Genomic DNA, 12,075 nt, shown 5'->3' with positions numbered 1-12,075 from the left:
ACTTACATCATCTCTTTGTCCCTTAAATGTCAGCTGGTAGCGAAAATAGCACCGCCATAGTTATGAAGATAATCTAAATGCATTTCCTGCGTTTCTACTCGGTGCCTTGTCAAATCAGGTCCTCTCCCGCAAGAGAGCAGGTCGAACAAGACGGTACGCAACATAAACATCTCATCTCCGATTGTTATTGCATGACTGAAGCGGGAGAAAACAGAAAATGATGCATTAATACAAGCCGAGCTGAGTTTTTGACTGACAGCTGAAAAGAACACCTATATTTGGAAGCTGACATTCTGCATAATTACCTTTCAACTGAACCTCAACAAAAACAGACGTGCCCTGACAAAGGCAGGAACTTGCTTGAGAACAGACAGGCAGTGCTCCCCAGCGGGTGCACCATCCCAGAATAAATGTATAAATTGGATATTCATCTTTGACCTCATCACGTATCCATGCCTTACCTGTTAAAATGCTCTCTGTACTCCTTCGCCACCCTCTGAATCAAGCTCTTTAATCTAAAAGCAAATGAGAAGACAGTGAAATACCACATGAGTCGGAGTCAAACCTTTTTTTAGCCAGGGGCTGCAATTTATGGGAAGATCCAAACAATGACGGCGCGTCTTATCTTTATCTGAAAGCCGTGCACTTAAGTACAACTATTGTGGCGGGTGTGGGAGTGTATGGGAGTAATCTACAAGGAGCCAGGCTTTTTAATTTCAGTGCTCTTTGTACCTGCCACTCTCCTCTGTGGGGTCCTTCTCATCGATGACCGCGATCGCCACCAATTTGCCTGGGGTGAGCAGACAGGGATTACAAATCACAATCACAAAAAGAGGGTGGGAAGACAATGGGAGGCAGATAAGAGGCTCCAGAGGAGACGCACCACCTCTCGACGGAGGGGGGAAGAAAGGAGGAGGCACAGAGAGCTCTTTATTCTTTCATCACTCAAACATTGAACTCGCTTCGGCTTTTCAACTTGGTTGAACAGGAACAAGTGGTCACTTTCTGGTAGAAGAGCTATTTCGGTGCCACACAAAGCCCAAACCCACGACATGACAAATAGGGCCACTTAAATAAAAACAAAAAAAACTTGCACAACTTAAAAGGGTCTGTTGTTCAGACTTGCATGATTGGAGGCAAGAAACCCCTTGTTGCTTGGTTGGGAGTGCCAGTCTGCCCCCTGGTGGTCACTCATGGTGGTTATATAGAAAGGTTAATGTTAGGTGAAGGCAGACGACAGCTTGGCATCACGAAGGGATAATATTTTACATACATTTAAAAAGGGCAAGAGTGGAAAAGGAAGATGCAGTTAATCCTTGAAAGGGTTATAGCTTCTATAATGGACAATATGTACCTCAACATGGTTGCATACCTTTGTGGTTAATGGGAATGAAGTGAAAAATGTTTATTTATAGTTTACTCTCTACATTTGTTTTCACTGCGGTGCCTCTTCATGGGAACACAACCTGTAGAGATGTGCATAATTAATTCTGTGGATTCTAACTGAGCACAGATTCCACTGATGATGCAGCTCAATTAACTACAGTCCTGGATAATCAGGATTGCATGATCATTATCGTCAGATAATAAAGAGCCACTCTGCTCTAACTACTGAACATTTACTACAATTCAACCTATTTGTTTTCGATGTTTTGGCGGAAAATGACAATTTAAGGTTGAAAAAAGGTGCAACTCTGAAAGGTCAACCTTTATAAAGGCTTTAAATTATTGCAAATTAACCTTTTATTCCTGCTTTCAAGATCAGTTAGAAGCCGTTATAGGAACAATATTCTGATTGTCAGAGTGTTAAATTTACTTTGACCAATTCTGACCTTTTTGCTATGGTAAAAATGTAATAAATACCAATAAACTACTGAAATGCATTTTCATCTTTGCTCCACTTACTCTCGCTGCATTTCCTGTCTTCACTACTGCTCTCAAATAAATGCATAAACATGCCCAACAAAACTCATTTAAAAAAAGAAGATGTTCAGGACTCACTCCCGGTCTTGGACCAGGATCAGTCTGAAGATCTTGCTTCGTGGTTTAACCTCAAGACGCTTTTCTGAATCACTGAGTGCTCCTGAGCTTTACGCCTGTAAGCCGTGAAGCTCAACTTCTTCTGGTAAAAGCTTAAAGAAGGAGCCATTAGCTTTTGTGAAGAGGTGTAATACAATTTACAAGGATGCAGGGAGAGTAGAGCATAGGAGGAGAAAGACACAGCGCCAGTTGCTTAATCAGCAAACGAAGGACCTGACGACCTCCGAAAATGACCGAGTTAAAAATGCAAGAACCATGTATTATTCGTTTTCCTCTGAAGTCTAAAAGGCACAGTACCTCAGGCATTTTTTATTCTATTGATCGTCTTATAAACCCTGTTATTTTTAAATCAGTCTGGATTTTTAATCAGTCTATTGACTAAGATTTTAAACTTTTTAATTTAGAAAGTAAAGCAGATTATATCAAAGATCAAGGTTCCACTTCTCCTTATGCCCCTTGTCCCAATCGTAACGCTCCCCAAACACATTTATAGACATTATGTCTCACCTCAAACGATCATCTGAAGGTATTAAACCTCCTAAATTCATCCCCAGCGTATTAGATGCCATCGCCCCCTGGTTTCGCACTGTAATTAAACTGTCACTATCCTCTGCTGGTGTCCCTGATGATTTAAAAAAAAACTGGCCTAGACACAGACTTTTATAGAGTTAGAGCAATAAAGACCTCATACGATTAGACCTGTCTGCAGCCTTTGTTACAACATCAGTACATTTCAAGACCGGCTTGGTTTATCCGTCTTAAAGTGGTTCAACTTCTACTTCTAACTGCCAATGTTTTTGTTTTGATGTGCCTCAGGGCTCAATTTTGGGACCAATTGTTTTTTTCTCTTAGCAAATAGGTTATAGGAATAAAACGACTTCCATTCTATGTTAATGACACAGATATTTCCAAGGTAAAGTCTGAAAAGCCCCATCAGCTGTCTACCATAAAGGAAAGTCTAACTGCCATTAAAACGTGGAAGTCTGCTAATTTCCGTCGGTTAAATTCAAATAAGCATGTGTTTCTTATCATTGGCCCCGACAATGTTAAGGATATAGATTTAATTCCACACTTCCTTGTTTCCAACTTTAATTTTGAGATAACTGAGAGGAACATATTGCAATCCTGCTTCTTTTATCATTTAAGGAATTCTATTCATGTTTGAGTTTCAGAAAAAACATCATACATGCTTTGATTGACATTTACATGACTATTAACTAACTCCTAACATAATCATAATCTTATGGGTTTGCTTCGGAAGATGCTTTTATTTATTCATGTTTCTTGAGCAAGAGGTTGTTCATATTGTGACTATCAGACATACCAACCATTCTCTGTCCCTGCAGAAAAGAACGTAAACAACTTTCATATGTTCTGCTTTCAATTTGCTTTCACTATTTATCTCCACATACTTAAACATGGGTAGAAAGACTGAGTGATGGGGCTTTTACAGCATTAACGTCCCCAAGTGAATGAAATCTGATACTTGATTGAAAAGCCCGTAGAGACGAGTCTTACAGTTTTCACAAAGTCACTTTGATCGAAACTCTACCCAAGTCATTTCGACAGACCGAAGCCTCAGACTATGTCGTCTTTAAAATCAGTCAGACTCAATTAAGATGCTTTACTGACTATTTTATATTCACAACTACCCACGCTCTGCAGTGAATTTGGCATAAATGGGTTAAAACTGAATGTAAGCAGCAACAAATGTAAGCAATATCCAACCGTCGAGCATCACTGATCTCGCTGAACTGCTCATAAAGAGGTAAAATACTGTAGCCAGCATTAGAAAGACCAGCTTTCTCTGCACACTGCATCAATTTACTGCTGTTTAAGAGACAGTTTGTATTTCAGTCTCGAGCTTAAATTTCCTGTGGGAGGAAAAGTGCACGTACATCTGAGCCAGTAGAGTAACACGGTCCATCTACGGGGGAATGAAAAGTCTTTTCTATCACAGCCCCAATGCACAATTACATTTACATTTACTCATTTGATGGACGTACAATATTAAAGCTTCTCTACAGTAAAAGAGCTTGAAGTAAATACTGTGGTGATTCTGCTCAGTAAGTCAAAGTGCAGGAGATAAAGTAAAAACGTGCAACAGAGGAAGTGTTAGTTAGGAATGTAAAGTTGTTAGAGGTGTTACGAGGGGAAGTGCTCAGCGAAAAGGCCCATAAGAGAAAATGTTTGGTCACAATGAGGTCGACGGGATATTTGGGACTGGGAGGGTAAATATTAGGGAATGTATTATAGAAGAAAAATGATGGGTGGAGGCTGGATGAAGCTATCACAATGAACACTATCACTGAAAAAGCCCAAGTAGGAAAAAGTAACAACCAAAAAAAAGGAAAATGCAAGTTCGGCAGAAAAGAACACATCACGGATGACAAATATGATGCATACGCCACCTGTTTCTCCAAGCTCATAGAGCGTGAAGCCATCGATCTGCAGGTACCCTTGGAAGCGCTCCTTGTTCACCCACGATGACAAACTACCGTCCTCGTACTCTGCAACACGGAGAGAAGGAATCTTTCAGGAGAAGCACAGACCAGCCAATCGAACATTCAGCACACAGCCCGTCTATATTAAAAGCAACGCACAGCAGTGTATTGATGGCTGGACTGTAAAACTATCACAGCGGTTAGTACCTGTATGTTCTCTGGGGAATAAAGAGTGGGACACAAGCTGAGCAGCCACAAACAGAGGTCATCTTATTTTAACAGGGGGCTGCTTCTGGGGTAAGCAGCCGGGGAGGTTATTTATCAAGTAGCTGGTTGTCAAGAATGTTAAAAAACAAAATAAAATAATTTCCATACACAGTAGATTCTGTATTTTCTGGTACCATAATGCACCCGTCTGCAAAAAGGTGCATTATGGTTTGTAAATACTTCCCCCAGTACGTACATTCACTTTCAGGGTACAGTTTTGGCAGATTTTTTTGCACATTTGGAGCAAATGCATAATTCAACAGACGCATCAGGAAGAGGAAAAAAAAACAACGTGCGTGAAATAAATAAAAAATAAAGCAAAGTAAAATAACGGATTGTTTCCTGAATGTGAACCACATGTTGTTGCTCCCCTAACATCTGGAGGCAAAATGCAAACGGGAACCGGAGTCGGTCCCCGGAGGGAGATAAACAGGGTGTGGAGAAGCTGCTTAAACAACTCTGTGCTTCTCCGGCTGAGAGAGGCTACAGGATGCTCATAATTGATGTCAAATGTAGCCGAGACCTCATTATGACATGTTAATAAGTTATCATGACCTTTCTGCTACTATTACAGTAATTACAAGAACACTGATGACTTGTACATGGTTCTTAGGCTGCAGGGACCAGGAGGAGCTGAGAGCATAATACCAAACATGACAACCTGGAACACACTTTTAAACCCCCAAGGTCGTAAGCTTATAGCAGTATTAAAATCAAAATGACCTTAATGCAATGTAATCTATTTCTCTAGGCTGCTGCTGCGTGAGGCAGAGCAGTGGCGTTGTTAAGGCTGCTGACTCAGTAAATCTGCTAGACATTCCAGAGCGTTCTTTCCACAGATGTTCTTGCTTTATAGACAGCGTGCAGCTGCCCCGACACGCTTCCCCCAGAAGCAAGCGAGAGAGAGCTGAAGGCCCCATACTGGGATCGTACAGCCTGATGAACCTCTGCAGCCGACTGATCCTGCTTCACCTTGAAACAAATTAGAGCTGCTCTCTTCCTGGGCGCCAGGCTCACAAACTCCACGCAGCCCAACAGGAGCCTGTCAGCCCAGAGTTCACGCAGCAGGAGACGAGGGAGAAAGATGAGGGGCAGGAGGAGGGGGGGAGAACAAACAGACAGTGGGCGGAGTGCTGATGATCCAGTGTCAAGAGTTTTGAGCGGGAGGGAGGAGGCAGCTCCGACACGTTTCACGGATGAAGGTTAATGGCACAGGAGACCTCAGAGACGATGAGAAACGGAGTAGAAACACACAAAAGAGACGTAGAAACGTAGGAGAGAGAGGGACGGGGGGGCGCCATCATCAAAGTTAACTCAAACATTGCAAGTCTCCACAGATAGATCGATGTATTAAACAGAAATGGAAAGCCCAGAAAATGACACGATCTCCTGTCCTTTCAATTACTGCATCGAAGAAAGACGTGTTGCTATTTGCCACTGCCGATAAAAGTCGACCTGACCCGTATGAAAGGTTTATTCACGTAACGCAACAAACAACAAGAATAATCCATCACATGTGATCAAAACAAACACAGCCAACTGGCTAACTGACTTATGGCCAAGGTACAGTATGTGTACAAGTACATTTAAAGTTTGTAGGTTTTAAAAAGGCAGCAGTGTCAGTGTCAGACCGAATGTTTGGCATAATATTCAAGTCAAGACTAACTAACACTTGTGACTAGTTCCTGTCCTTCATCCCCGTATCATCGCACTGACCTCGTCGTCTTTGCCGATTCAGATAACCGTGAACACGGAGTGTGCCGTCACAAAATGTCACCTCTGTGTCATCACCTTCTTAAAGTGTGATCTCATCTTGTCATCACAAACGTGGCCGGTTTATTGGCCCGTCATTTAACGGCTCCCAATTCACCGATGCAAAAATAGTTCTGCCTCACAGCTGCCTGCAACGTGTTTCCATACAAGGAGAGTCAAGGCCAAACCAGGAACCACCGAAACAAAACCACCTTACGCGGTTCTCTTTTAACTACCGTGTATTAACACCCAGAAACATGTTTGAAGGCAACTCTGTTGGCGAGCGAAGCATTTGCAAGTACGATATTGTGTACTCTGACTTTCACCCTAATTATTTTCCTGTTTTCTTGCAGCACAAACACGTGGCTCAGTAGCATTCGCTGCACACACAGTGATCAAAACGATCTTGGCTCTGAAAGCACAATAACAGTGCAAACCTGTGTAGCAATATGAAACTGAGGATTTGAGAATTAAATATGTATGAGCCTGTGCTCTGTACTATATTTTAACAGCGCTCTTCAGAAGGAATGCCTGTGTTTGTGATGTGCACTAAACCAATCAAAGCTGAACAACAATATGTCAAATATCATTTTACACAAAGTGAGAGGCCGGATTTGGACAGTGGGGCTTTGATCGGTGGCAGGAATTCTTTGAAAACACAACAAGACACATCTGAACATGAGGAGCAATAAATAAATGCTGAATATATAAATATTTAGCAAAATACAAGAAATATGTAGTATTTTGAATTTGCATCTTCTCAAAATAAAAACACACACACACTGGGGTAGGTGATAAATGTTGCTTATATTCTGGGAACTGCCAGCATCAGACACTGGTAGATAAAAACAATATGAACGTTATATGTATATGAAGTATAAAACGTCAGTGTGTCATAATACTGTGTCATTGAGCACAGATGCAAATGCGTTCAGGCAACGAACAGTCGATAAAACGTTTCCGATAGAACATCATGCAAAGGGAGTGTAATGAAAAACACCACATAAGGTGCCTAAGCTTTACTTATTTCCTAATCCAACATCCAGACAGTGGACTTTCACTGAGACCAGTCATCTGACAAACAAGGCACAGCACAGCTGGACAAGAGCCAGAGGCTGCAGACCACAGATGGTGTAAAAGGAAGTCGAACTACTTTCTCTGACGCAGAGTGGAACAATTTCTTATCCCATCATTGGAGGTAAGAGCTTAATGAGCTCCAGTCCGATTATTTTTGCCTACAATTCCACATAAGTGCTTTGCTTCTCCAATTTCTAGGGGCTTGAAAGGGAAAGGAGAAATCCACCATGTGAGGAAGGGCACAGCCGTGTCATTTCGCCGCGCTGCTCCCCTTCTCAGTCCTTGACAAGCTTAATACGCTGTCACCATGGCAATGCAAGACATTTACCACATCCTCCGTATCAGGGTCCTGGAGGACTCTGCAGAGAGTGGAGTTTTTGTCATTAAAGTCTACTGTGGCGAGCCTCGCCTGCTGCAGTTCTGGTGCAGGAAGCCCGGCTTCCGTAATGGTCAGGTGGAACAGACAGAGGTGAACTGGGAGTCGGCGGGGGAGATGCATTTTGTTCTCCCGGTTCTACAACGTGCTCCAAACCTACCCAACAGCCATTACTGGGGGCCGTTTGTGTTGGCACTGTGCCTTGATGCTCTGCACTTCCGCTTCCGCCTCCCGTCTCAGGCCCAGAGCGGCAGCAACATACAAGACATCATGGAAGAATGTGGTGAACTCGCGTTGTTGCGGTGAAGAGCTTTGAATTGAACAACAGAGGAAAAGTTGCTCCTCTAAACCTCAGTTGTCAAAAGTGATTTTTTGATAATGCTTGACGGCTGCTTCAGGGACTCATTTCTTGGCCTTGTCTGGCTCTATAAACAGCTCCGGCTCTACGCTGGTTTCTCTGGACTTAACTGTGGTCTATCACGCCCACACTGGGCCAGTCCATCCACCCTGGGTTGCTATGTGAGTCCGCCCAAAGACAAAACCACCACAACATCCCTGGACTCACCGCACACACAATAGTGGGCAGAGCCCTGGGTGCTTTATGATGGGCCAGGCACACCACAACTCGGTGTGGTGAGGAAGATGAAAGACGAGCAGCGGGGATGGGAAACTGAAGTAACACAGCTCCAGTTACAAGAGAAGAGAAGAGACGGAGGAAACAGTGGATGGTATTGCACCCTGCTGGCCACAAAAAAATAACTTTTATGCCAGAATAATTGGAGAAAAACACCTAGAAAATTGCAGTACACTATTAAAAGATGTTTCAATACAAGCATCAGAAATGAATACTCCTGAAAATGCTGTGTCAGGTACGCAAATCTATGTACCGATGAGATACCAGATAAAACTGCAATTTTCTTTTCCCAGCAGTTGCTCTGTAATGCCACTGGCAAGTAGTGTTTTTAGAGCAGAGAAGAAGAAGTGATTGCTGACATTTGAGCTTAGCTGCAGAAATTTGGCAGCATCTCACACTAGAAAGCCACACAAGTAGAAGGAGGGGTCGCACATAGGGTTGCAAATTACAACACAAGTGTGACGCAATGACAGCAATCATCACTTCCATACAAGGTTTGGTCGCATACAACAGTGTATCAGCCCTTACACCACGTCCAGGTATCAGAATCGGTATTGGGAAGGGTAAGATGTTATTGGACCATCTTCGGCACAATACTCACCATCATAGGTGAAGTGGGCTCCGTCCTTAAAGACCACAACCGTAGGAAGTTCTGGCAAAGTTACTGACTGGGGGGGAAAAAAAAAAAAAATAACCATTTAAAACCAAGTTCCATGAATCAGTGTCACAGTTTGAATGTGTTTTCACTTGTATGATATAATTTAATTGAACAGATTACAAATGATGGCAAAAATATGCAACTCTCCACAAATAATTTCAACATCTTTTCAAAAGGAAGCAGTTTTACCTCAGGCAAGACTTCCTCTGAGGCGGAGAAGAAATAAGTAAAGACAATGAGCTCAGAGGCGACATCGTTGTACTTCTCCTGCAAGGGCAAACAGGTTGTTCAGCATTTACACAACGACTTCCAATAAATCAGTGTCGCAACAGTTGTAAAAGCCGAGTCACTGCGAGGGCGTTAGACACTCTCTCTTAAAATATGTTACAAGAGCAGCGCTTTTATCACTCAATCAATACAGTTTTAAAAAGGGACGGTGCTCTGAAGACGTTCGGGTGCTTAGGATGAAAGAGCTATAATGAAATATGTCTGCGTGGTGTAAACGCTGCTCACTTTGAGGGGGGAGTCCCCGCCGACGTACAGGAAGAGCACATCATGTCGTTTCATCATGTGCTCAAACATCTGCTTGCTGGGAAGTGCTCGGACGGCCGGTCTGGAGGAATTAAATCCACATAGATTAGTTTATCTTAAATTACTTTTCAAATTAAAATTAAAAGTAAAGACAACACACAGGCTATACAGTAATGTCATAACTAGTGTGTGAAGTCCATTTGTGTGCTGCTGGCGCCCCCCAGTGGGGATTCCACAACCTTGCGTCCCTGGACTCGGAAATCAGAGCCAAGCTTTTGATCAACCCCTCTGTCACGGATCGAGCTTGATTTCCCTCAAGGAGGAAGAAATGTGTCGGGCTCAGTTGATACAGTGGCTTAAACTGGAGCATCAGAGGCAGAAATCCACTGAGCTATGAAATAAATATGGCCGGCATCAATATAGCTCACTTGGATGTGTCTCAAAGAGCGTCTTCCTGGGAAATAGGGGAAGTTCCACTAATTTGGCAGTGTCGTGTCCTTTCTGTTTGAAGTGGTGGCTGAACTGAAGTGTGACTTACCCCGACACCCTGTTCGCAAACTCCACAATATCATCTTTTGTCCTTGGTCCCTTGTAGTTGTAGGCGAGATCGCCCTTTAACCTGAGACGGGAAGAAAACAAGAGTGAGAGGCTGATGATTTCACTGTAAAATCAATCAGTACCATTTACTTTTCTCTGCAACTATTACCAGCAGATTGATGATGGATTCATTGTTTGATTAATCGTTTAAATCAGGCAAATACTAGCAGCTTCCTGCTTCTCAAAGACGAACATTTACTGATTTATATACAACCAAGTGGCCACTTTCCTAGTTCCTAACTCTGGGTAGGATCCTATTTCCACCAGAACAACCTGAATTATTCGTAGCTTGGCTTTAACGAGGTGCTGGACTCATTCCTTGGAGATTCTCATTTGTCAGCTGCACATTCTTGCGGTGAATTTCCGGTTCCACCACATCCCAAGGGTTCTCTACAGATGTGGTCTCAAGAGCTGTGGCATTTAAACCTTGTTCAGCCGGTATTAAGAGGCCTTGGGCAAACTAAGAAAATGTTCCCCTACACCGTCACACCAACACCAGCCTGAAAAGGCATCAGGCAGGTTGGGTCTGAGGATTAATACGATCTGCATGCTGCAGCAGAAATTGAGACTTCTTCAAGTTTATTTAAGTGGCCTCTGGATTTATCATTGTAAACTGAATATCCAAAATATGACACAAAACTTGTTAGCAGAGATCGATCAATATGTCAGTTCGCCTTTCAGACATATTGGTGTTGGTGTTTCTGTTCTGCCAATATGAAAACCTATTTTAAACAAATAAACAATGTTATGCTATATATAAAAAGATGTTTATTTCCATAATTCAACATCTTCATTTTCGGTATCTTCCCCAAAACACCTTTATCAGTCGGCTCTACATGTTAGAGACATTTTAAACATTTGTAGATAACAAATGTAATTGAAAGATGAGTCAATAATGTGAATAATCACTAGTTGCAGACAAGTTTCAGCCCATTAAAGACAGAACTGGTCTTTCTTGACTTGTGAGCACAGCTAAGACAAGACGTCTGTTACAAGACGTTCTGTTGAAACAGCAAATCCATAAAGAAAAGGTTGTTTTCAACTTCATCTAAATAGTTACAGCTCAAATGAATAAAAAACAAAAAACAAAAAAAAACAGAAAAACTAACGACTTTCTCTAAATGAGATCCAGCCGAGGAAAGTGCCGCAGTCGAGCTCCTCTACAACCAGCAGAATGCATTAAGGTTTCTAAGGTTGCGTCAGCCCACAGGGTTTTATGAACTCAGGGGGAAACAGAACTCTAAATCAAGTCCCCCTCTCTCACCGGGGGAGGCATCTCGCTCTCCGATGGATGTTTCATCACTTGCTTGGTTTAATGTTATGAACCCTGCCGTGATCCTGTGGCAGTTTCCCAAATGAACGTGATGAAACCAAACGGGGGGGGGGAGCCCATTATGGCAGCGTGAAGACAAATGATTCTGCTTCAGATATATGGAGGAAACTCTGCATGTGTCGTGTGAAATGATCATTTCTCTCAAGTCAACATGAGCTTCGCTGCCGAGCAGCTGGCATCCACCTAAATTCATTAATTTCACAAGACGCAACGTCACTCGCACCTCAAGAAACAATTTGTAATAAGTTACAGGAGGAGTTTTAACTGAGAGAGTTCACAGTTGGAGAAAGAAATCACACAGACTTCAATTGATGATCCATGAATCACAAGATAAATTAAGGTTGAGGCACGACTGTGAAAAGTCAA

General features: G+C 42.6%; 1 protein-coding gene across 1 annotated transcript in view; it reads right to left on the bottom strand.

Moving 5' to 3' along the window:
* The window catches only part of LOC118098753 (protein disulfide-isomerase TMX3), a 31,905-nt gene that overhangs the window by 15,767 nt on the left and 4,063 nt on the right, over positions 1–12,075 (bottom strand). The window contains exons 6-12 of the mRNA XM_035142857.2: positions 10,318–10,398; positions 9,762–9,861; positions 9,438–9,515; positions 9,192–9,258; positions 4,452–4,550; positions 733–790; positions 462–515 (exon numbers count right to left, since the gene is read on the bottom strand). Coding sequence (XP_034998748.1) covers positions 462–515; positions 733–790; positions 4,452–4,550; positions 9,192–9,258; positions 9,438–9,515; positions 9,762–9,861; positions 10,318–10,398 — 537 coding nt within the window. The remainder of the gene's footprint in view (positions 1–461; positions 516–732; positions 791–4,451; positions 4,551–9,191; positions 9,259–9,437; positions 9,516–9,761; positions 9,862–10,317; positions 10,399–12,075) is intronic.

This window comes from Hippoglossus stenolepis, chromosome 19, assembly GCF_022539355.2.
Source record: "Hippoglossus stenolepis isolate QCI-W04-F060 chromosome 19, HSTE1.2, whole genome shotgun sequence".
NCBI classification, from domain to species: Eukaryota; Metazoa; Chordata; class Actinopteri; order Pleuronectiformes; family Pleuronectidae; genus Hippoglossus; species Hippoglossus stenolepis.
The sequence above is the reverse complement of the archived record's forward strand: the minus strand, read 5'-3'. Positions and strand labels throughout refer to the sequence as shown.